This window comes from Vitis vinifera, chromosome 4 (assembly GCF_030704535.1).
Source record: "Vitis vinifera cultivar Pinot Noir 40024 chromosome 4, ASM3070453v1".
Classification (NCBI taxonomy): domain Eukaryota; kingdom Viridiplantae; phylum Streptophyta; class Magnoliopsida; order Vitales; family Vitaceae; genus Vitis; species Vitis vinifera.
The window spans coordinates 601407-624528 of NC_081808.1; the positions used below are offsets into that span (position 1 = coordinate 601407).

General features: G+C 35.6%; 4 protein-coding genes across 5 annotated transcripts; 2 read left to right on the forward strand and 2 right to left on the reverse strand.

Annotated features, from left to right (window-relative positions):
• Nucleotides 1-1856: 1856 nt before the first annotated feature.
• Nucleotides 1857-8552, forward strand: LOC100255961 (protein EARLY FLOWERING 3). Its single transcript, XM_010650009.3, has 5 exons — nucleotides 1857-2411; nucleotides 2517-2932; nucleotides 3855-4729; nucleotides 7130-7181; nucleotides 7291-8552. The coding sequence occupies exons 2-5, from the start codon at nucleotides 2717-2719 to the stop codon at nucleotides 8323-8325; spliced, it is 2178 nt and encodes a 725-aa protein (XP_010648311.1). The 5' UTR covers nucleotides 1857-2411; nucleotides 2517-2716; the 3' UTR covers nucleotides 8326-8552.
• Nucleotides 8553-11075: 2523 nt separating this feature from the next.
• LOC100250820 (protein neprosin-like) lies at nucleotides 11076-13575 on the reverse strand. Its single transcript, XM_010650010.3, has 7 exons — nucleotides 13302-13575; nucleotides 12797-12883; nucleotides 12420-12707; nucleotides 12132-12293; nucleotides 11999-12052; nucleotides 11753-11899; nucleotides 11076-11530 (listed from the first exon to the last, which is right to left on the reverse strand). The coding sequence occupies exons 1-7, from the start codon at nucleotides 13527-13529 to the stop codon at nucleotides 11153-11155; spliced, it is 1344 nt and encodes a 447-aa protein (XP_010648312.2). The 5' UTR covers nucleotides 13530-13575; the 3' UTR covers nucleotides 11076-11152.
• A 200-nt stretch (nucleotides 13576-13775) lies between these two features.
• On the reverse strand, nucleotides 13776-16640 carry LOC100245679 (protein neprosin). 2 transcript variants are annotated; one of them, XM_019219381.2, is made up of 7 exons: nucleotides 16357-16640; nucleotides 15647-15733; nucleotides 15274-15558; nucleotides 14993-15151; nucleotides 14694-14747; nucleotides 14437-14583; nucleotides 13776-14349 (listed from the first exon to the last, which is right to left on the reverse strand). In XM_019219381.2, the coding sequence occupies exons 1-7, from the start codon at nucleotides 16534-16536 to the stop codon at nucleotides 14113-14115; spliced, it is 1149 nt and encodes a 382-aa protein (XP_019074926.1). In that variant the 5' UTR covers nucleotides 16537-16640; the 3' UTR covers nucleotides 13776-14112. The 2 variants fall into 2 exon arrangements, with proteins under 2 accessions (XP_019074926.1, XP_019074925.1); XM_019219380.2 differs by having other exon boundaries at nucleotides 13913-14349; nucleotides 14993-15154; nucleotides 16357-16639.
• Nucleotides 16641-17792: 1152 nt separating this feature from the next.
• Nucleotides 17793-19476, forward strand: LOC132253614 (uncharacterized). Its single transcript, XM_059736131.1, has 2 exons — nucleotides 17793-19093; nucleotides 19201-19476. Exons 1-2 carry the CDS (start codon nucleotides 18337-18339, stop codon nucleotides 19227-19229), a joined length of 786 nt encoding a protein of 261 aa, XP_059592114.1. The 5' UTR covers nucleotides 17793-18336; the 3' UTR covers nucleotides 19230-19476.
• The last annotated feature ends 3646 nt before the right edge of the window (nucleotides 19477-23122 follow it).

Here is a 23122-nt window from a genome sequence, read left to right on the forward strand (position 1 = left end):
TTACCAAATATTAAGGGTATGTTTGCTTACCGTAAAATTTGAGGGATAAAGAAAAATCGCCGAAGTAAAGAAAAAGTGAATGTAAATAAAATATGAATTTAAGTTATACGTAGTTGTCAAATAATATTAAGGAATGAGAAAAAATGATTATTGAAAATAATTTTTTCATGTGTTGACAATTTATGAGAATTATTAAAGAAAATAAGATGTAATTAAAATTAGTTTAAAATTTATATATTTTTAAATTATTTAATTTTTATATTGTTGAGTTAAAATAAGTAAAATGCATTTAAAGTAATATATAAAAATAATTTATTAATTTTAAATTTATATTTTATTTTTCTTTCCTTTATATTTTCCCTCAATTTTTTTTGAAATCAAACATAATATTAAAGTTAATAAATTATTTTTACAGTTATTTCAAACTCATTTGATTTATTTTAACTTATTAATATAAAGATGAAATAATTTGAAAATATATAAAATTTTAATTAATTTTAATTATATTTAATTTATTTTGCATTTTCACATGACAACCAAATATGAAAAAATAATTTTTAAATATTTTTTTCTTTAATTACTTTGTTGGAACGAAGCATAACGTAAAATTATCTTTAAATGAATTTAACTCGATGAATTTTCCTCCTTTATTATGTACTCTATATTAATGTTGCTTTTGAAATTGAACTTTAAGTAAAATATTATTTTTAGACTTTTTTAATATAAACAGTTTTTTTTTTCCTTTTGTTTGAAATTTAAAGAATAAAAGCGTGGATTAGGTTTTTGATGTAATTTAAACATATTCAAATTTCAAATAACAAAAACAAATAAATAGTGTTTGAAAAACTAGATGGTTGCCCAAACTTCACATTAGATCCATAAGTACATTAATTGCATAATTATTCAAAATAAATTGGTATTAGTAATTTGTAAGAAATTATTAAAGAAAAATAGTTTTCCTAGATTATTTTCCACCAAGTTATTTATGAGCATGTTTGGAAGTGATTTTATAAAGTATTTTTAGTGTTTTTAGCACTTGAATGATAAAAATTGTTAAGTATTAGAAATATTAAGAACATGTTTGTTAGTAATTATAAAAAATGCTTTTAATATTTATAATATTTGATTTTTTAATTATTTAAGTGTTAAAAATATTAGAAATATTTTATAAAATCATTTCCAAACGTATTCTAAAAGTATTTCCTCAAATCACTACCAAATGAATCTTATATTTATGTATAATAAAAAGATTTTAAAAGTATTTGTCTTTCTTTTAATTATTACTCAAAATATTTTGTAAACAAATAAATAAAAATATTTTAAATTTATTTCGAAAAATAAATTATTTTTAAAATAAATTATAAAGAAATTGTTTTATACTATAAGTATAGCAAATATGTGTTTTAAGTTAAAAAAAACTATTCTTTATTTTCAGAAATACTTGTATCGACAACATTTTTTTATTTACGTTTGATAGAAAATAGTTTTTGAAAATTTATTAGGAAATTGAATAATTTTTAAAAATTAATTTAAGGTGAATTATTAGTAAGCTGCCATACTTGCATGGAGACTAGGTTTAAAAAAATATAATTTATATTTCAATTTTCAAATAAAAATTTGATCCTGAAAATAATTTTAAAAATGATTTTCTGATAACTGTTTTTGTATCAAACAACCTTATATTTCCATCAAGAAAAAACATACCTATATTACATGCCTATATTTTCGTTAAAAAAAAACCTAGAAAAAAAATTATTTTTACTCTTAGAAAGGAAAAAAAAAAAATCTTTAAGACAAAGCACATGTTGAAAGTGGCCCGCATGGAGAGGGAAAGGGCAAGAAAGAGTATGCAGATCAAAGGGGATGACTTGGACAAAAAGACCAAATTCATGGTTATTGCCCTTTGTATTTTGGTCACAGATCTCCAAATCTAGCGCAAAAATTTCTATGCCAACACGGGTGTTTTCAGTTCTATCCAAACATGGCCCACACCGAAGCACTTTTCGCCTTTTTCCCCCTTTTGCAGATGAGCGTGAATCATCTTCTAAGGAATCCCTAAATAAGCCACACCAATACACCGTCTTTTTCTCATAGAATCTGTTCTCGTTTCTCTCTCTTTTTCTCCGTTCTTATTCGTTCTTTTATTTCTTGCATCGTCGCTAGTTTTTGTTTCTTTATCTGTTCTCTTCATCATTTCAGCTACAGAGCGCCTTTCCACCCCAATTAGGTCAACCCGGTTATTGAGGAATTGGTGCAATTTCGAAGGAAAAGGGCCGATTTTGGTACCTGGGTTTGTGTGTTTCCAGCTTTCTGTAAGTGGGTTTTGGTTTAATCGTTGTTTTGTTCGTCGATTTTCTCTCAATTTCGGAGGTGGAGAATCGATTTTGGCTTCTGGGTTTGCGAAATTCTGGGTATGTGCAAGTGGGTTTTCGTTTTGGAGGTCTGATTTAGGTTAATTTTCGAGAAAGAGAATTGGTTTTGGTATCTGAATTTGTCTAATTTTTGTTATCTGCTAGTGGGCTTTGGTTTTGGAGGTTCTTCACAAATTGCTGGAATACTCAGGGAAAAGAACCGAATTTGTTATGTGGTTTTGTGTAAATTTTGGGTGTCTGCAGATGGTTCTAGGTTATGGGATTTGGAAGCGAATTTCATGGGGAAACTAGCTTTTGTATTTGGGGTTTTGTGTTGAACTGAGGGTGATATATAAAGAGAAAGAATGAAGAGAGGGAAAGACGAGGAAAAGATCATGGGGCCTATGTTCCCAAGGCTTCATGTTAATGATACAGAGAAAGGAGGGCCAAGAGCACCTCCAAGAAACAAGATGGCTCTCTATGAACAGCTTAGTGTACCATCTCAGAGGTGCAATCCTGGTGTCATGCCTCTCAAGTCTAACAACGCTAGCAACTTGGTGCCTCCGGCGTCATCGAGTCAGGTAACTTTGAGGATTTCATGGTTATATCTTCATATTCTTTGTCCATTTTGTTAAGGCTTCTTAACTGGTTTATGTTATGATGCGGTTGTTTTCTGTTTTTGAAGGAGAAGATTGAGTTTTGTTCTGTCGTTTTGATTGATTTCAGTTTTAATTAATGGATCGACATGTGACCTAGATTTCATATGAGGATCAGAGGTTGTCTAAAGGGGAAATTTAGGGATTGTATGGTTCTAGCCTTGACATTTGCTATAATATTGATTTGCTTGTTCCGAATAAATATTGGATCTTTATGTTCATTCTAGGATTTTGGGTATCAATTTTGCATTTTTCTCAGGCTCATTGCTCACTTACATTGTTAAGCAGCTTCTGTGCAGCACAGTTAACCTTGCTTTTTATTTGGGACCTCTCCCAAATGGGACACCTAAATCCATACCCAAGAATCATTGCTCCTCAACCGAAGGATATTACTCCCTTAACTTAGTCTGGAAAATTGATCAGCAATTGATTTTGGCTTTCTTGTTATTTAGAGTATATTTGGGACTAATTCAGCTTAGTGTACAAAATTTTTTATGTTACAGTAATTTTTAGTTGGCACTCTTTTTGGAAGTCAATGGCAAGCAAAGCAACTGTTTTGAGGGGCAAGTTGTTTATCTGTTTGTATTTTAATTTTTTATTAGTTTGTTGGTGTGGTGGGGTCTGTAAAGCTCTTAACTGGATTTGTGATCGGCAATAGTTGTCATCTCTGTTGTAGTTCACAGATGGGGTCTTGTTCTTGTTTTTCCTGCCTGTTCCTATTTTACAATATTCTCTTTTGATTTTTCTAAAGAATTTTATGACGGGACAAGATCTGTCAGTTAATGTTTTTATTCAAAGAAGAAATCTTATTGTTGTTCTTGATTGCTATAGCAATTTATGGTTGCAGGGAAGTGGCCATGAAAGAGGTGTGTTTTTTCCGCATCACATATCTCCCTCAACTCCAACTCATCTACCAGAGAAGCTTCATGCTCGCCATTCTGATGCAGTGATTTTGAACACTCCATTGGCTCAATTTGAGCAGAGAAAGAAGCAAGGAGATGAAGATGATTTTAGAGTTCCTATATTTGTTCACTCAGGGACAGAATTTCATGGTAGAAACCAGAACAGCATAGATAGGGAAATACTTACTCCCAGCAGCTCAACTTGTTTGGGTCATTCAATAAATCTCCAAAATGCTTGTGAGAAGGAACTAAAACAAACTAGCTCCAATGGTCTTAGTGTGAGACAAGACAAGAGGAGCCAGGGTGATGTGAATCGGAAAGATTATGTGTCAAGTAGGGAGTACTCAGAAAAATCTGCCTCAAATCTGTCAACTAAAGAAAAAATTGATGAATCTATGAAGCAAGTCAATAAACCTTCAAGTGAAGATTTTCGGGATCAATCATCAGCTAATTTTAGCAGCTTACATGATACTGATGGTTGTTTACTACAAGGGAATAGAGCAGGGGCACAATTAGGAGAACCTGATCATGTTGATTGTGTTTCAGTTGAGACTGCAAGAGATGCATGGAACGCTTCTAGGGTAAGAAGTAGTTCATATTCAGGAGATGGTCTTGGTAGTCCTAGTGAACCAGATAATGACGGTGCATGTCGTGGAGACAAGACATGTGGTACATTACAAAAGGGAAATGTAGACACAAATGATGACTTATCTGAGACCTCCATGGTGGATTCTATGTCAGGCTTGGATATAACACCTGATGATGTGGTAGGAATAATAGGTCAGAAACATTTTTGGAAAGCGAGAAGAGCAATTGTCAAGTAAGTTTCCATACCCTTCTATTAATGGCTACTTCATTGTGATGCTTTTGGCTTATCATAATTGAGGTTGCCTTGTGAAACTTTTCTTGGTATACTGAATGACAGTATTGACTTAGTGAAAAAAATGTCATGGCTAGACTTAAGCTTCAGGGTACCTCATTTTTTTTCCTTGTCAAAATATCCATCTTTGTTAATAGGTGATCTTAACCTCTTGATTTGACTGATTTTATTTGAGGTTGCCTTGTTAAAATTTTCTTAATATACTCGATGATAATATCTACCTACAAAAAAAATTATTATGGCTACAGACTTAAGCCTCGTGATATCTCTTTTTCTTTTAAATATCCATGCTTGTCAATAAGTACTTTGACTTTTTTGGGTTGCCTTGTGAAACTTTTGTGAGTTTACTGAATAATAGCATCTAATTATTGAAAAACTTTCAAGGTCTCAGGCTTTATCTTGATGATGCTTCATTTTTTAATAATGGAATAATGTATTATAAATGAGAAAATTGCAGAAATGTCTCAATTGCCGCACAAAACATGCAGAAACAATTCAACCTTCATATTAAACAAGTAACAAATTTTTTATTAATGGCAGGCTTTAGGACTGACAAGTAGTTACAATCAAATCATGGAAAGTTACATTACGAGCCAATGCGCTTGCCCCCAATTAACAGTCAAATATTTTTGAAAGATGAATGGCTAATGTGTGTTTGGTACAAGGGTTTGATGAAATTAAACAAGTTGAATAGAAACAGTGTTCTTGGGAAATATGATTAGGTCCTTTTGGGGTAGTGAAAAACAGTTAAGATAGATGATTGTAAGAGGCATTTGCTAGGAACTTGGAATATTTTCTATGTCTATATAGATTGTAGCGCCATGATCCATTTAGTGTGAATTTTAGAAAGTGTTAATTGCCTTGGAGGAACTGTGATTGTTGTGGTGTAAATTTTAGAAAGTGTGATTGCCTTGAAGGAGCTGTGATTGTTGTACTGGGAAATGATTAGGTAATCTTAATGAGTCTTTGGGAGCTGCAGAAGGTTTGTATTTCTTGGGATTGTTTCTTCCTCCTTTTCTCAGAATTCAAAGCTGGATTGGATTGTTGAACATCATATTAAATATTATTACAATAGGAGTATAGAATATTTTATCGTCTTGAGTATAAGGGTTGTTAGTATGGCTTGGGAGAGGAGATCTCACGGTGTGGGGTCCTGCAGTCCCCTCAAAGGTGGCCGTTTTTTAATTATTGACAGCCCTTACAAAATTTTAATGATCAATCATCTTCTAGCAGGGAGATGGACTTCCCTTGTTGAGGTGCTTTGTGCTGGCAAACCATGAGAAGATGGATCATCTCTTCATTTGGTGTCCTCTGCCCTTTTGGACGAACAAAAAGGGCAACAAATTGTGAAGGATAATCCTTGGAGCTATTTTTCCTTTTGGGAAGAGGAATTTTGACAATTTGAAATTATTTGGGGGACATGGTGGCAATGAGTATGGTCTCAATAGTATCTTGATGGCTTCTAATTTGAGGATTTTGTGGGGTTGAGATTCATACTCTTTTTTATATTTGTTCTTTAGATTATGATTTGCCCCACCTGTACTCTACGTGCTGTAAATTTTCATAGTCGTTAATGAATTGATTCTTTAATTTTTTAAAGAAATCTGTAAAAGACTCTAGAAATGCAAAAAGAAAAAGAATTTTGCTTTTATCTTTCAATCTGCTTCTTCTTGCATTTAGCTTCCATGTTTCCATATAATTTGTTGTACTGAATATAACATTTGAAATACTTGCAAAAATGATTGTGGTTGGGAAATATGTCGAAGATCTGGATTTGTAAGCCATAAATTTTTTTATGTTCATCACTAGTGTAATAGTATTTCTATGCCCATATTTTACTTTCTTGTGTTTGATTAAATCATTTTCATTACAATCCTAATGACAATGGAGTGCAATGACTGTAGCATGTAGAGTTAGGGAGAGGTTTGAGGACTTGGAGACATTTGAGAAGATAGGTTGCTATTTTGTGCTTTGTAGATCCTGTTCCCACATCTTCTTGATTAGAAAATGGTTTAGGTTTGCTGTCCGCACTATTTCACCTGCAACAGAACCAATAAAACAAATTTATTCATTAGATCACCCAAACAAGAACCTAAATAGCTTTATAATAGAGGGAGGATAACCCAATGGAAGTTGGAGAATCAATTCAACCTATTCAACCATTTTCGAAGCTTCCGCATGTGGTAGATTTGGATTGTATGATAGTCTTGTTAAAATGATACCATATAACGCCTGATAGTGCATGTGCCTGGTTGATTATCGCTCTACATGCAGTTGTATATGCATTGAATTTACCAATATCATGTGATTTTTTTAATTAATTCCTGTTACTCTGCACAGTCAACAAAGAGTATTTGCTGTACAAGTGTTCGAGTTGCACAGACTGATAAAAGTAAGGCAGTTTCTGTCCACAGATTCTAGAATGATCTGGCATTATTCCTGTATATATCCTGTAGATTTTGAAAAATTCAGTTTGAACTTAATCCTTCATATTCAAACAGGTTCAGAGATTAATTGCTGGATCACCACATCTTATGGTCGATGAGAGTGCTTATTTGGGCAAACCATCTTTAAAGAGCTCTCCTGCAAAGAAACTACCATTGGAATATGTTGTAAAACCACCGCCAAATATGGTCATGCACAAAGATGATTATGAGAGGGCAAGCCATCAATTGGAATGTTCTGCGGAAAATGCAGTTGGGAAGACACATCTTCCATCTGTGAAAAATGGTAATCCACCTTCAAATTATGGGCCTTATATAGGAAATCCACCACCAGCACCTGCGCCCACTGATAGCAAAATGGGTCCTTGGTGTTACCCTCAACCTCCTGGGCATCAATGGTTGGTTCCTGTAATGAGCCCTTCTGAAGGACTTGTGTACAAGCCGTATCCTGGCCCTGGATTCATGAGCACAGTTTGTGGAGGATGTGGACCAATGGGGTCAGCTCCCATGACAGGTAGCTTCATCAATCCAGCATATGGGGTTCCATCATCTCATCATCATCAAGGAATCGGTGTTCATCCTGGTACTCCTCCCATTGGTCATGGTTATTTTCCCCCATATGGCATGTCAGTGATGAACCACCCAACCATCTCAGGTTCAGCTGTTGAACAAATGAATCGGTTTGCTGGACATGGTTCACTCAGTCAAAGTGGTCAGTTATCAGGTGGAGGAGCCAGCTTTAACATGCAACATCAGAACTCATGTAATGTGCCAACCCCAAAGAGAGCTATTCCACAAGGTGTGAAGTTTCCAATGTCGAAGGACAGTGAGTTCCAAGGAAGCACAGCCAGTAGTCCAAGTGAGAGAGAGCAACAAGTTGGGACAGGTGACACTGCTGAAGGAAGAGACCCGCTTCCTCTTTTTCCTATGGCTCCTGCTGCCATTCCAGCAGGAGATCCCCAGCCTAATGGTACTGATCAGCCAACACGAGTGATCAGAGTTGTACCTCACAACCCTAGATCTGCAACAGAGTCAGCTGCTAGAATTTTCCAGTCCATACAAGACGAGAGAAAACAGTTGGACTCTACTTAGTTCATAATGTGGCATAAAATTATGAATCTCATTCGGTGAATCATCTTGTGCTCATCTAACTGTTGTAATGTTTGGTTATCTTCTCTGTACTCCTTTTTGGCATGATATCTTGTAACGGGATTTTCATTTTATGATCTGATTATAGGTTATTCATATGTAGATATGTTTCCTTGAAGATCATATGAAATCAATGTTATATCAATATATTGTCCTTCCTGTTTTCGGTACCCAGTTGGTTTTAGGCAGAGCGTGCATTAGTCACTGCTTGATTTAGGAAAAGGGTTTCTTTTTTCAACACTCGTCTGTTATCTATGTATCTTCAATTGACCTCTACCATTTAACAGCGACTCTAACCCCAGTGGGTTGTCAGGTTTTGCAATGATGGAAAGATTGCTGTATGCTGTAGCCAGTCTCTGTACAAGAAGTTCGAAGGAAAAGGTCTGCAACTCAAGGGATTGTTCAGGAAGAGACCTTCCACTCCAAATTGGTTTTTTTGTTTTCTATGTTTCTTAAAGGATTCTAGTGGGAGAATGGAGAGCCATGATCATCTCCCATTGCTGATTTTTCTCTGCCTAGTTGGTCGAGAGACCAAGATTTGCTTCTGGTTGTCCTGGAATCAAATCATTGATATCCACTTGACAACCCTCAATACATGATCATCTCTTTCAAAATTTCATCTGATGTCCTTACTGAGAGTTGTTGTATGGATCCACTCCCTTCTCAGAATGCATTTTGTTCATGGAGGTTGATGCTCTGTCAATGTAGTGGTCCATTTTACGGGCTTTTGCCTGGTTCGAAAAGGAAGATACCACGCCCGGCTGATTTGGAATATGGGTTTGTGACTTTACATAAGAGGGTCGTCGTACTTCTAGCCTTCTAGGATTAGGACATCCTTCTAACAAAACTCCAAAATTCAGAATTCTCAAACTCAACCTTCACTTTATTCATCATCACTTTGGATTTGATACTGATGCTATTCATTTACAGTCAAGCCACCCTCCAGACCCCGCACAGTATAAAAACCAGCCCCAGTCAGCAGACACTTCTCCCTCATTCTCGTCATAGCAATTTTTGTTCGTTATATTTGGCACCAGAAACCATAGTATTCTAGTGAAAAACTTGTCATCTATAAATTGGATACCTCTGATGAAACTGGCCCTCAGGTTACCCATCGTAAGGAAATGACCGCTACCCATGTCTGTCTGCGTGTGTTGCCCATGTGCTCCCATGTGAGCTGAGTTTATGACCTTGCCTCCCCAAGCCAACGCCTCGGCCCGGTGACTCAAGCTGGTGAACAGGGTGGTTGTCCAGTATCCCACTGGCTCTGCTTGCACCAGGAGCCACCAATTTGTACTCTCCTTGTCCTCAAACATTCCTCAAAACCCGAAAAAATGACAAACATGGTTGCAACAATTGGAAGCAGATGAATACGTGGTACATTGCCAGAAATATGGCGAAGAGAAGGACTTTCTGTTTGTCAAGTCGTTAGTAAACTGAGGCCCCTGTCTCCTTCCCAATGTAGGTGAACAAAGCCAGGGCATTGAAAATTATAGCAGCCTGCGTTGTTGCCGCCCTGAACACCCACAAACCATTCCCAAGAAGAATACATGGTAGTCCCAACTTACAGTCCAAAAAAGGAAATTCTTGTATGATTGTTTGATATCTCGCCCATTGTATTTATATTTTAAATTTCTATCTGAGGCATAATCTTCATGATGTAGAATATTTATGAAGATAATTTTAAATAGCTGATTGGAAGGGGATTCCAAGAGGATTCTGAGTGGGGTTAAGAATCATTTCAAAATGATTGGAAGGATTTCTTTACAAAAATAAGTCAAGAGAAAACTGATTTTTATTTTTGAGTTTCCAATTGGATTTTTCAAAACCCGACCTTTCTCGGATTTCCATCACAAACAAATTCCCAATGATCAGAAAGGTAATCCTCATCGTCATCTCCAATTACCATATCATCATTTTCTAAAAAGTATTAAAAAAAGGAAAAATTGTTAAGAAAAATGATTTTTATTTGGTGTACCAAAATATTAAATAAAATCATATACAATTAAAATTATTTAAAAAAATAATATATTTTTAAATTATTTAATCTATGAAATATGAAAAATAAGTTAAATAAATTTAAAATCATAATTTAAAATAATTTATTAACTTTAAATCTTTTTTTTTTTTTTTTTTTCTTGTATTCTTTCTCTTTATTTATTTTTTTCACACATTTTCTTTCAAATTTTCTAAAAACCAAACATAAGATTAACAAATTAGAATTTGACTTGTATTTTATGGTTTTTAAGGGAGGAAGATTAAAAGCAGATTCCTTGTAGATATTAACACAATCAATATGCATCAAAACAAGACTAATGGATATTGATGTGAAGAAGGTAATGAAAATTCCCATATATGTTGACCATTGAAAATTCAAATCACTTCCTAAGTAAAGAAGTTAAAAGTTTTGATTTTGTTGATTATAAAAATAATCCTATATTTATTAGTTTATTAAATTAGATTTCTTTTTTTAGAAGTTAATCATGTCTATAAATGGGATACAAGAAAGTGTCGAGTGATATGCCAAAGTTTTAATATTTAAAAATGATGAAATAAAATGGAAAAACTTTTTAAAAGACTTTTAAAAATTGATTGTAAAAGTGAAAAAGTAATGATTGGGTTGGTAAATGGGCAAGCGACTAATGATTCAAATGACTAATGATCAAAAATCCAAAAACCAAAATGAGAGACATTGCTTTATTCAAAGTAGATGAAAGAGTTCTCAATACCTTTCAACTGCAAATACAATAACAACTATGAAATTCAATCCTCAACAATGACCAGACCCTCCAAAAAATAATCGTGGTTCGTCCCCCGGTCCGCTCAGAGCATTAAAGGTATTATAGCATTGAAGCTCAGATACATAAGTTTCTTTATCTCCCGGATACTTCCATTGAAGAGAAAAATCCATGTTCCTAATGCGAGCAACATAGGATGCAATGCCATAGAGGCTAGTTGGAAAAGCTCCACTCCCCATTTGTGTTGTGGTGTGATTGGCCTGAGAGTTCAACACCCTTGAGCTATAAACTTCTCCTCCCCATTCAGCCACTATGGCACTGAAGTTTAAATTTTGAAAAAGGGTGCCTGGCCAATACCCTACTTTGGTCTCGGATCCGTAGTCTAACCACCAGTTAGAAGTGACCGGATCCTGCATTCAAATAATTGATTGTAACCACTCACACCATATTAAGCCAATGAGAACTTAAACTACTGTTGGATTGGGTTTAAAGATCATCCAAACCTTTTATAACATTTGACATTATACTTCGTGACTAAGTTTAAAGAGCTATTATTTGAATCATCTCTTTTTAGACTTAAGAGCGACATTGTTCCACCCTAACATATGTCAAGTTATGAAAAAAGCTATTACCATATAAATGCTAACACCGATCTCGTATTGCGGTCCCGATGCAACCGACACGGGGTCCAAAGCCGTGCCAAATGATATTTTGTTGTTAGTTTGCACAAACCCTGCACAGGTGAGGTCAAAGCAACCTGTAGTATGATATGCATCACTCTACAAAAAAAATTCCAAAACAAGAAAGAATGGAATAAGTAGTAAGCACAACTTTATTGCTTGGAACTTGTTCTTCTCATTTTGTTAGCAGTAGCTTACAGTCCAGTGTATGAACGATCGAGGCTGATCATTGCCGTATAAGGCCGGGTACACCTGAAAAACAAAAAAGATATTAGATTTTTTATTTTTTTTTCAATTTTGGTATTGGATATGTATATTAATTTTGACTAACCACCCATCCTGATTCCACACTATCATAATTTGACAGGTTGCCGCTCTTCAGCCAAATTTGACCACTACTGTAATCATCAGGTAAATCAACTGTTGGCTTCCAGACATTAATCGCCCCGCTCGCTCCTAAAAATTGGTATTCATAGGAAAGTAGGACCGCTTTCTGATTCAAGAAAGATCATAAAATGTTCGAAGTTAGATTATATAAACAACCCGGGACCTCTAGTTAATCAAAGCTCTGATACCATGTTGAGTTACCAATTAATCTAAAAGCTTAAACTGTGCTTACAGATCGATTGGTTTCGGGACCGACTGGGACATCTGTGCCGTTAGGACCTACTGATTTGTCCGGTTCAATAGTATTTTCTTGGAGAGGATGGGAAGGGGGCTTCCTCCCAAAGTGTTGAAGAGAAGCAGCTCTCAACAGGTCCTTTTTTTGGATTCTACGAATGGGAATTGTTCCCTCCGGACAACTTCCACTTCTTTGCCAAATCTGTTTCACCTCAGACCCTCCAGTTTTGGAAGACTCCTTCTTCATTGCTGGAGACACCCCTTCTGGGACATATTTGGGTGCCATCTACATTTTCTCAAGAAACAAACAGGTAACAAATGAGATTATCAAGTTAGAATAATAAAGCAGGGAAAGGAGCAATGACAGAGACAAACCTGAATAATGTGCTTTTTCAGTGCAGGATGATCTAAAGCGGGTTGCTTGTGAATGTCAACACAGTCGATAATATCTCCATCTTCACTCTACAACCAACCATGAAATTAATTTTCTATTCATACCATAAACCAGAAATTTCTCTGTCCGATTTTCATGCTAAATATCGAATCTTCTATTGAAAGCTCCATAAAAGTTCTGACCAAGATATCGTCTTATGCAGATTAGATTGCAACTATAGTTGAACCGACATGATCGGTTAGATTGCTTGAGGTTGGTTCGATTTAATTTAGATGATAAATTGGATGCATATTAATATAAGCTTCGACTGCAATTTATTTTTAAAAATAACTTAAATTTGAAGTTTAAAATATGTTTATAATTCTTAATAAAAAATATAAATTTGATTGAGTTGGATTGGTTTACCGGACTTTCACTTATACACGCTAAAGTCAAGTTACTAACTCGGTTGATGAGAGGATTGGAAGATGATGATAGAAAAGATACCTGAATGCTCTTGACTGCAGGCTTGTTTAGAAGCTTCAATTTTCTGTCAATTTCCATTTCCATGGAGGCTTTTCTTTCTTTGGACATCCCGTACACTCCATTACTAAAAACAATCAAACCTATTCCCAACAAAAGAAACACATTTTCCATTCCCAACCAAGAAGAAGAAGAAACCCTTTTGCCCATTCTCTCTCTCTCTCTCTCTCTCTCTCTCTCTCTCAGGCTCATTAGCAACAATATATACAGTCAACCTGCATGAATCTTTCTCTGAATGCCAAATGATATACTTCCATTTGCACACGAGCATAAAAGGAATATGAAAATACTCAGATAGAAAGTCAAATTTTTGGTAAATGATACAAAAGGAATACTTAAGGATAGTTTTCTTGCAAATCTTCCTTTTGTTTGCACACATACATCCTATGCTCCATATTTTCTCAATTGAGTAAATCCTTATTTTCTCTTTCCTTGCATATTATCCTCTGATGCCTATGCCATATATTGTCTTTCCAACTGCGTCTGCAATGTATACTAAACCAGCACTTTTTTTGGGGTTTCCTTTTAAAATCTTTGACTATATTTCATAAGGAAAAAAGTTGTTATATAATAAAAGCAAGAAAAATGTTACAGTAAACAACTCCATTGATCATCTGCAAGTATCCCTTCATGGGCACATGGGGTTCTTACCAGGCCCTCCATAATAGAATTCAGGATCGTCAATATAATCTCCAACATAATAAACATCATAACACTCATACTCGTCAGCATAAGTAAAAACCCGCTCAGGGAATTTCAAGGGAGCAATATTTTCTCAAACCCGCATTCTTCTTACGCACCCTGAGCCAAAGATCGGGCCAGGAAATTTTCCACTTCCCATGGCTGTTGCAGTGTGGGGAGGAGGAGAATTCCCTATCTTTGAGCTGTACACTTCACCTCCCCATTCAACAGCTTCTGCCCCATAACTTAGCATCTTGAACAGCTTGTGAGGCCAATACCCTATGTTGATTTTCCCTCCATATTGCACCCACCAGTTATTTGTGTATGGATCCTATCACCAAAAACAAGATGATAAGAAGATAGTGTCAGTAATTTATGATCAAACCCTCAATCTTCAATCAAGGAGATTTATCTTGACCTTATAGATATAAATTGTTATTTGATAAGGGAGCCCTCTGGGGACTGAGATTGGATAGATTGCTGCACCGAGAGCAATCTCACTACTGGTTTGAATAAAACCCGGGCAGGTGAGATCGAAACAACCTGTTGTCTTTGAAGCATCAGCCTGATATATACACGCAGAAAACAGATATCAACATTTCATTATTAGGCCTAATTTTAAGTTAAAGATCAAATTTAGGTGAGTGATTCTATGGTTGACAGTAGGCAGCTTACAGTCCAATACACAAACAATCGAGTCTTTCTGTCCCCGTAAACACTTGGATTTACCTGAAAGGTATTAAAAAATTGTGAATCTAGTATAAGCTTTCAGTGTAAAAGACCACAGACAAATACGGTCAAGGGGTCGGTTGGGATAATTTCCTGCTTTTGGCTTTATCCAGGAGCAGAAGCTGAAGCCAAAGCCAAAGTCATAAGTTTCAAAGTTCTAAAAATTTTATTAAACATCAAATAACTTCTTGCATAATGGGTGTAGAATTAAGAGGAATTGGAGATAGGTTGAAGAGACTACTAACCGCCCATCCGGATTCAACACTCTCATAAGCATAATAAGGCCCATGCTTTAGGCAAACTTGAGAAGTACTGTACTCATCATCAGACTCAACATAAGGGTTGAAAACTTGGATATCTCCTTTACCGCCTAAATAATTGAAGCCTTCTGTAAGCAATACTGCCTTCTGATTCAAGTTACAATGAGTTAGGAACACACAGAAGGAACTGAAAAAGTAGTGAACTTCATATATTGGCTTCTGACTATAATATATTCACATGAAAATGGAATAACTAGGGTGCATACCGAGTGATTTGCTTGTTGAAGATATGAATTTTCACTGTCATTACCCAGTGTAAGCTCATTGGTAAATCCTGGTTGTTTCTTTCTTCCATATTCTCCAACTGAATTTGATTTTAGTAGGTCTTTCTTTTGGATCCTTAGGACTGGGATTGTTCCCTTAGGGCAGCTTCCACTTTTCTGCCATAGCTGTGATGTAACAGTCCTGGAAGACTCTCTTTTCCTGCCTCCAAGCTTTGCTGCTATGGTTTCTGCCCTTGTCTCTGTTGTTGGATCATAACTAGGTGTCATCTGAATAAGAAAACCAATGCATTTGAATCAAAAGAGGATGCCATATTCATTTAAAGAAGGAATAACTAAGAATTCTTTTAACGCATACCTGGATGGTGTGGTTCTTTAGAGCAGGATGATCAAAAGCTGGCTGCTTGTAAATGTCAATGCAGTCAATGATATCCCCATCTTCACTCTACAAGTAATATACTCTGAGAATGGTTAGTGATGCCAAACTCCGTGAACTTGTATAATGTAAAAACAGAGTTCTGTAACTTTCTATCAAACCAAGCGCATTGGCCCTATTTCGGTATTTCCCTCTATCCCATAGATATTCAAAGCACTACTCAAGTCAAGTCAAGTCAAGTCAATAAAGTGTCCTGTATTGCCATTCCATTCTATCTAAACCAACTTTGGTAACTCACACTCTAAGGCATATATGCATTGCTAAATTTTACCTTCTCCTTTTGTTTACCCAAAGAATTCACTTCATCCAAGCACTTTAGATGAGATACATTCTAATCTCAGCACCTCCTTTTATCTGGAAATGGGGGAGGAGTATAGAACTAGTTCACCAAATCCCCAACTTGGCCAGTCAAGTAACATGTGTAAAACAGTTTTGTGAAAAAGGCGGTCTCGCAGAGGGCCGATTCCTGGCTTTTAAGTTTTCACATTATGATTGAGTGGTAGAGGCTCCTTAAAACATTGCACCTTAGAGGCGTTTCATCTTCTCAATTCAAGATTTACTATGGGCTATGAAGTAAAAGCATTTCAGGAATCATCAAATAATATTCGAAAATGTGGCAGGAGAAATGATACCTGAATGGTTTTCACTGCATGCCTATTGAGAGTATCTACATTCCTTCCAACTTCCAGAGACTTCTGTCCAGCGACTAAGTTACCCTCAACAACCCCATAACTCACTCCCATGAAAATCATTCCCAACAAAATGCCCACACCTCTGAATCCCAGCTCAAAACAACAAACCTTTTTAGCCATTTCATACAATATATCTCACACCAATCAACCCATTTGATCATAAAAGCATTCTACACAAAGATGCAGGCAAACAAATGTTTCTAACCCAGTGAAAAGCTTCTAGGCGCTAGAATATAACGAAAGTGAGAAATGAAATACACACAAATTTCATGATTTACCTTCTTATCATCCAAATTTCATTTCCATCTTAATCAAATTGTGTCACAGATTAATGAAGAATACTAGCAGTTACATGTGGAAATGATCAACAACTTACAGCTGGATGATAATGTAGACCGAAGCCTGAAGTATGATCATGCAGAAAACCGCATCAATCCTCTGTTCCAACTTCGACATTCATGCCTATATCAACATTACCAAAATGCCTTCTTCAAAAAATGTGTTTGATTCTAGCTTTTATCAACTGAAAGCCTTCAATACCTGGAAACTGCCCAGTTAAAAATCGGTCCCCTCGATTTAGCTTCAATGACCTCATTCCCAAATTCTTGTTAAGCAAAATAGGGAGAGAGTAATTGAGAATGAGGTAAAGGGGTGCTTGCTGTTAGATTAATTTTTGTAATTAATCTATAATTTGGGCCACACATGTAAATAATTAAAATGTGTGTGCTATCATTTAATTAAGCCTAAATATAGTGATCTAATTAATAATTGATTAATTGGCTTAAGGGTATAATTGTCATGAGATTATTGTGTAGATACCATTAGACAATTATTATTTATATGAGGGGCAGAAATATAATTGTGATAAAATTAAAACTGCCCTAGCAGTTTATAAATAGGGTTATGGTCCCCATTCTACGACTACGCATTCCAATTTCTGAAAATCCTCTCAGAGAGAAATTGACACAGAATCTAGTGGCTAGAATTGGAAGACCATCTCAAAGGGTTTTTTTTTCTATAAGGTTTCTCCTTCAATGGATTCAGGTATGCTTCCGCTATTATTTTTCTACTCATTGTTTTTAATCAATTAAGGTATTCACCTTGTTAAATATTCCAGTACATATGTAGTTAGGGTATTCACCCTATTAAATATTCCAGTACATATGTAGTTAGGGTATTCACCCAGTTAACTATTCCAGTATATATGAAATCAGGGTATTCATCTTGGTTGAATACTAACAAGTGGTATCAGAGCCTACTCCTTGATTAATTCTTTGAGTTATTATTTTAATATATGTCAATGGATTAAGATTTATGAAATATTGAGTTGATAAATTTTTTTTATATTATTATTACTATTATTATTATTATTATTATTATTATTATTATTTAATAGCATTTTATGATATTAATATTTAAGTTATTGATCTAGCATTTTAAATAGGCTAATTAAAGCGGAAAATCACCAAAGTGACATCTTCCGTGTAGATTAGTCTGTTCGGGGTGTTAGATATTTGTGTGTATGTGATTCATGCGGGTATTGACTGGCCCAAAGGAAAGTTAATATTTGGTCAAATTGCATACATACTTGTGGTGATAAATATGTGATGATTATAAAGGTAACTTAATGTGAATAATAAATCAATCCAAAGATAGATTTATTATTTGACATAACTTATCATCAATGTTTGATCACTACAACAAGAGTACCACTTACAGTTAATATTACTATCCAAAGACTTGATATTAATGTTGTGCTAGGTATCTTGAAATGTCATAATTTGCTTTTAAATTTAAAGATTATGTGTTTAATTGCTTATTTTATGTGAGCATGATGGTTTATTTGATTCATTTTATTTTGTTCTCGATTCAGCTTTTATATCAACTACTTCTATATCTGCCAACATCAATAATGTCCCTATGTTAAATGGGACTAATTTTAAGGACTGGAAAGAGAATATGATGATTCTCTTAGGCTGCATGGATATAGACTTAGCCTTGAGAATGCCCAAACCCGATGAACTCAATGAGCAAAGTACTCAAGAGGATGAGGTTTATTGGGGTAAGTGGGAACGTTCAAATAGGCTAAGTCTTATGATCATGAAGCGCGGCATTCCAGAAGCTTTCAGGGGTGCGGTAACCGATGAGGTTACTAATGCCAGTGACTTCCTTGCGGAAATTCAGAAGCGTTTTGCCAAAAACGATAAGGCTGAAACGAGCACGCTTTTAGCAAGCTTGATTTCAATGAAGTATAAAGGCAAGGGTAATGTTCGGGAGTACATCATGGAGATGTCTCATCTTGCTTCAAAACTTAAGGCTTTGAAACTCGAGTTATCTGATGATTTACTCGTGCATTTGGTTCTCATCTCTCTTCCTGCACAATTTAATCAATTCAAGGTCAGTTATAACTGTCAAAAGGATAAATGGACTCTTAATGAGCTCATTTCATTCTGTGTGCAAGAGGAAGAGAGATTGAAGCAAGACAAGACCGAAAGTGCTCATCTGGCTAGCACTTCGAAGGATAAGGGCAAACGAAAGAATAAGGATAATAAGGTTGCTGCTTCTAATGGTCCAGAACAAAAGAAACAGAAAGTTGAGGTAACATGTTTCTTCTGTAATAAGCCTGGACATACTAAGAAGGAATGTACCAAGTATGCTGCTTGGCGTGTTAAGAAAGGTATGTTTCTTACTTTGGTCTGTTCTGAAGTTAATTTAGCTTCAGTATCTAGAAACACATGGTGGTTAGATTCTGGTGCTACTACTCACATTTGTGTTTCTATGCAGGGTTGCCTGAGTTACCGAAAACCAAGTGATGCTGAAAGATGCATCTATGTCGGAGACGGTCAGTCGGTAGAAGTAGAGGCAATAGGGCACTTTAGATTATTATTGAAATCTGGTTATTTTTTGGATTTAATAGATACTTTTATTGTACCGTCTTTTAGACGGAATTTAATTTCAGTTTCTGTTTTGGACAAATCAGGTTATTGTTGTTCATTTGGAAACAATAAATTTACATTATCTATTAATTCAAATGCTGTAGGAACCGGTTTACTTAATGTTTATGATAATCTATATTTGTTGGAAACTGTTCCGTCCTATAATGAAACCTTGCATGTGGAATCACGAGGTACAAAACGTAAATTGAATAAAGATAATTCGGCCTCATTGTGGCACAAACGCCTAGGTCATATCTCTAAATCTAGAGTTGAGCGACTTGTGTCCGATGGGATTTTGGATTCACTTGACTTTTCAGATTTTGATATTTGTGTTGAGTGTATTAAAGGAAAACAGACCAAAACAAAGAAATTAGGTGTCAATAGAGCTACAGACGTCTTAGAATTAATTCATACAGATATCTGTGGACCATACCCTACGGCATCTTGGAATGGTCAACAGTACTTTATAACATTCATAGACGACTACTCAAGATATGGCTACCTATTTCTTATACATGAGAAATCACAATCATTGGATGTGTTCAAAACATTTAAAGTAGAAGTTGAGTTACAACTCAACAAAAGAATAAAGAGCGTCAGATCTGATCGTGGTGGTGAATACTATGGTAGATATGACGGATCAGGTGAACAACATCCAGGACCATTTGCTAAATACCTAGAGGAATGTGGGATCGTCCCTCAATACACCATGCCAGGATCACCTAGCATGAATGGTGTAGCAGAAAGACGAAACCGAACCCTTAAGGACATGGTAAGGAGTATGATTAGTCATTCTACTTTACCCGAAAAAACTCTGGGGTGAAGCACTCAAAACGGCAGCTTATATCCTAAATCGGGTGCCAACTAAAGCAGCTGCTAAAACGCCTTATGAGCTTTGGACGGGTCGAAAGCCCAGTTTAAAGCATTTTCATATTTGGGGATGTCCAGCTGAAGCGAGACCTTATAAGCCTCATGAAAAGAAATTGGACTCTAAAACAGTTAGCAGCTACTTTATTGGCTATGCAGAGCGATCAAGGGGTTTTAAATTTTATGATCCTGCTATTAGGTCAATTTTTGAGACGGGAACTGCAACATTTTTTGAGGATGTTGAGTTTGGGGGGAGAAATCAGGCTAGGAATATTGTCTTTGAGGAGGAAGAGGGATATACTATTGCTTTTGATAATGTACAGGTTTCACTACCTATCATTGATCAAGAAGTAAATTTGGATCCTCAACCAACAGACAATATTGTTCAACCCTTAATTGCAAATGAGGACATTGCTCCTGAAGAACAAACTCAACAACCTCAAGAAAATATGACATTAAGAAGATCCACTAGAGAGAGGAGAAATGCAATTTCGGACGATTATATCGTATATCTCCAGGAACGTGAGGTAGAAAGTGGAATGATGGAAGATGATCCAATCAACTTCTAGCAAGCCATGAAAAGTTCCAACTCTCAGAAATGGATTGAAGCCATGAATGAAGAGTACAAATCTATGCAAGACAATAAAGTTTGGGAACTTGTCCTATTACCAGTTGGTACGAAACCCATTGGTTGTAAATGGATATTTAAAACCAAGCGGGATTCAAATGGTAATGTAGAAAGATATAAAGCACGTCTTGTAGCTAAAGGCTTTACTCAAAAAGAAGGAATTGACTTCAAAGAGACCTTCTCTCCAGTTTCTACGAAGGACTCTTTCAGGATAATCATGGCACTAGTTGCACATTATGATCTCGAGTTACATCAAATGGATGTTAAAACAGCGTTTCTCAATGGTGACATTGATGAAACAATTTATATGGTACAACCAGAAAATTTTGTGTCCGAAGACTCAAAGAATATGGTTTGTAAATTAACTAAATCCATTTATGGGCTCAAGCAAGCTTCTCGTCAGTGGTACTTCAAGTTTCATCAAATTATTGTCTCATATGGTTTTGAGGCAAATCTTATGGATGAATGTGTGTATCACAAATTCAGTGGGAGTAAGTATATTTTCCTGGTTTTATATGTCGATGACATATTGCTAGCCACAAATGATATTGGCATATTGCACGACACCAAGAGATTTTTATCAAAACATTTTGAGATGAAAGATCTTGGTGATGCCTCTTTTGTCTTAGGAATCCAGATACACCGAGATCGTTCTAGGGGTATTTTAGGATTGTCACAAAGGACCTATATTGATAAAGTCCTCCAAAGGTATGGCATGCAAAATAGCAAACCAGGTGATACCCCTGTCGCTAAAGGAGACAAATTCAGTCTTAATCAATGCCCTAAAAATAGTTTAGAAAGTCAAGAAATGCAGAAGATTCCTTACGCTTCGGCTGTGGGAGTCTAATGTATGCTCAAGTATGTACACGTCCGGATATTGCGTACATTGTTGGCATGTTAGGCAGATATCTAAGTAACCCTGGAATGGATCATTGGAGAGCAGCCAAGAGGGTTATGAGATATTTACAGAGAACAAAAGAGTACATGCTTACATATAGGAGATTGGATCAGTTAGAGTTGATTGGGTATTCCGACTCCGACTTTGCTGGATGCCAAGACAGTAGAAGATCCACATCAGGCTATATTTATCTGTTGGCTGGTGGAGCAATTTCATGGAGGTCTGCCAAACAGACACTCGTAACTTCATCCACCATGGAAGCAGAGTTTGTAGCATGTTATGAGGCATCCAATCAAGGAATATGGCTACGAAATTTTGTCACTGGGCTGCGTGTTCTGGATGGTATTGAAAGACCACTGAAGATATTTTGTAACAATAAATCAGCAGTTTTATATTCCAATAACAACAGGAGTTCTACAAAATCAAAATACATTGATATCAAGTTCCTAGTTGTAAAAGAAAAAGTATAGAGTGGACAGATATCCATAGAGCATATTGGAACAAACTCCATGATAGCGGATCCGCTTACAAAGGGATTACCACCCAAGGTCTTTCATGAGCACACTGCTCATATGGGTGTTGTCTCATTTGAGGATATCCAAATTTAGTGGGAGTTTGTATTATTTATTGTATATTGCTCTATGTTATGTTTAGACTTTATCTATACATTTGGATTGTGTTCTGCAGAAATAAAGTATTCATTTTATTGCACTCTGTTAAATTATGCTAAAGATTTGATCTCAGTAAAGTTAAGTTGGACCAGTTGGAAATAGGCATGAATAGATCACATTGCATGTAATTTCCATGCTATGCACTCATGATTGATCTATGTCATTTAGCTATGCAGATATATGTGACCATTGATTGGTCTAGTAACAATTGATGTAATAAAGGCCACCTTGATCCTATGTCAGTATAGTTAATGGACGAGATTGTTCGGATATACCCTAAGGACATGATAGCAAATTTTGAGCTCATAAGGTTAAACATATTTATTTGATTACATATGCATGTGGCCCAGTGGGAGATTGTTAGATTAATTTTTGTAATTAATCTATAATTTGGGCCACACATGTAAATAATTAAAATGTGTGTGCTATCATTTAATTAAGCCTAAATATAGTGATCTAATTAATAATTGATTAATTGGCTTAAGGGTATAATTGTCATGAGATTATTGTGTAGATACCATTAGACAATTATTATTTATATGAGGGGCAGAAATATAATTGTGATAAAATTAAAACTGCCCTAGCAGTTTATAAATAGGGTTATGGTCCCCATTCTACGACTACGCATTCCAATTTCTGAAAATCCTCTCAGAGAGAAATTGACACAGAATCTAGTGGCTAGAATTGGAAGACCATCTCAAAGGGT

Excerpts from the sequence above, each read along its gene's own strand:
- LOC100255961 (XM_010650009.3), top strand. The coding sequence starts at position 2,717 with ATGAAGAGAGGGAAAGACGAGGAAAAGATCATGGGGCCTATGTTCCCA. Across the intron at positions 2,933-3,854 it reads CTCCGGCGTCATCGAGTCAG|GGAAGTGGCCATGAAAGAGG; the intron begins GTAACTTTGAGG and ends TTATGGTTGCAG. Across the intron at positions 4,730-7,129 it reads GCGAGAAGAGCAATTGTCAA|TCAACAAAGAGTATTTGCTG; the intron begins GTAAGTTTCCAT and ends TACTCTGCACAG.
- LOC100250820 (XM_010650010.3), bottom strand. The coding sequence starts at position 13,529 with ATGAGCCTGAGAGAGAGAGAGAGAGAGAGAGAGAGAGAGAGAATGGGC. Across the intron at positions 12,294-12,419 it reads GTCCCGAAACCAATCGATCT|AAAGCGGTCCTACTTTCCTA; the intron begins GTAAGCACAGTT and ends TTCTTGAATCAG. Across the intron at positions 11,900-11,998 it reads GATCGTTCATACACTGGACT|AGTGATGCATATCATACTAC; the intron begins GTAAGCTACTGC and ends TTTTTTTTGTAG.
- LOC100245679 (XM_019219380.2), bottom strand. The coding sequence starts at position 16,536 with ATGGCTAAAAAGGTTTGTTGTTTTGAGCTGGGATTCAGAGGTGTGGGC. Across the intron at positions 14,584-14,693 it reads GATTGTTTGTGTATTGGACT|GCTGATGCTTCAAAGACAAC; the intron begins GTAAGCTGCCTA and ends TGTATATATCAG. Across the intron at positions 14,350-14,436 it reads TAACAATTTATATCTATAAG|GATCCATACACAAATAACTG; the intron begins GTCAAGATAAAT and ends TTTTGGTGATAG.
- LOC132253614 (XM_059736131.1), top strand. The coding sequence starts at position 18,337 with ATGTTAAATGGGACTAATTTTAAGGACTGGAAAGAGAATATGATGATT. Across the intron at positions 19,094-19,200 it reads TGCTTGGCGTGTTAAGAAAG|GGTTGCCTGAGTTACCGAAA; the intron begins GTATGTTTCTTA and ends GTTTCTATGCAG.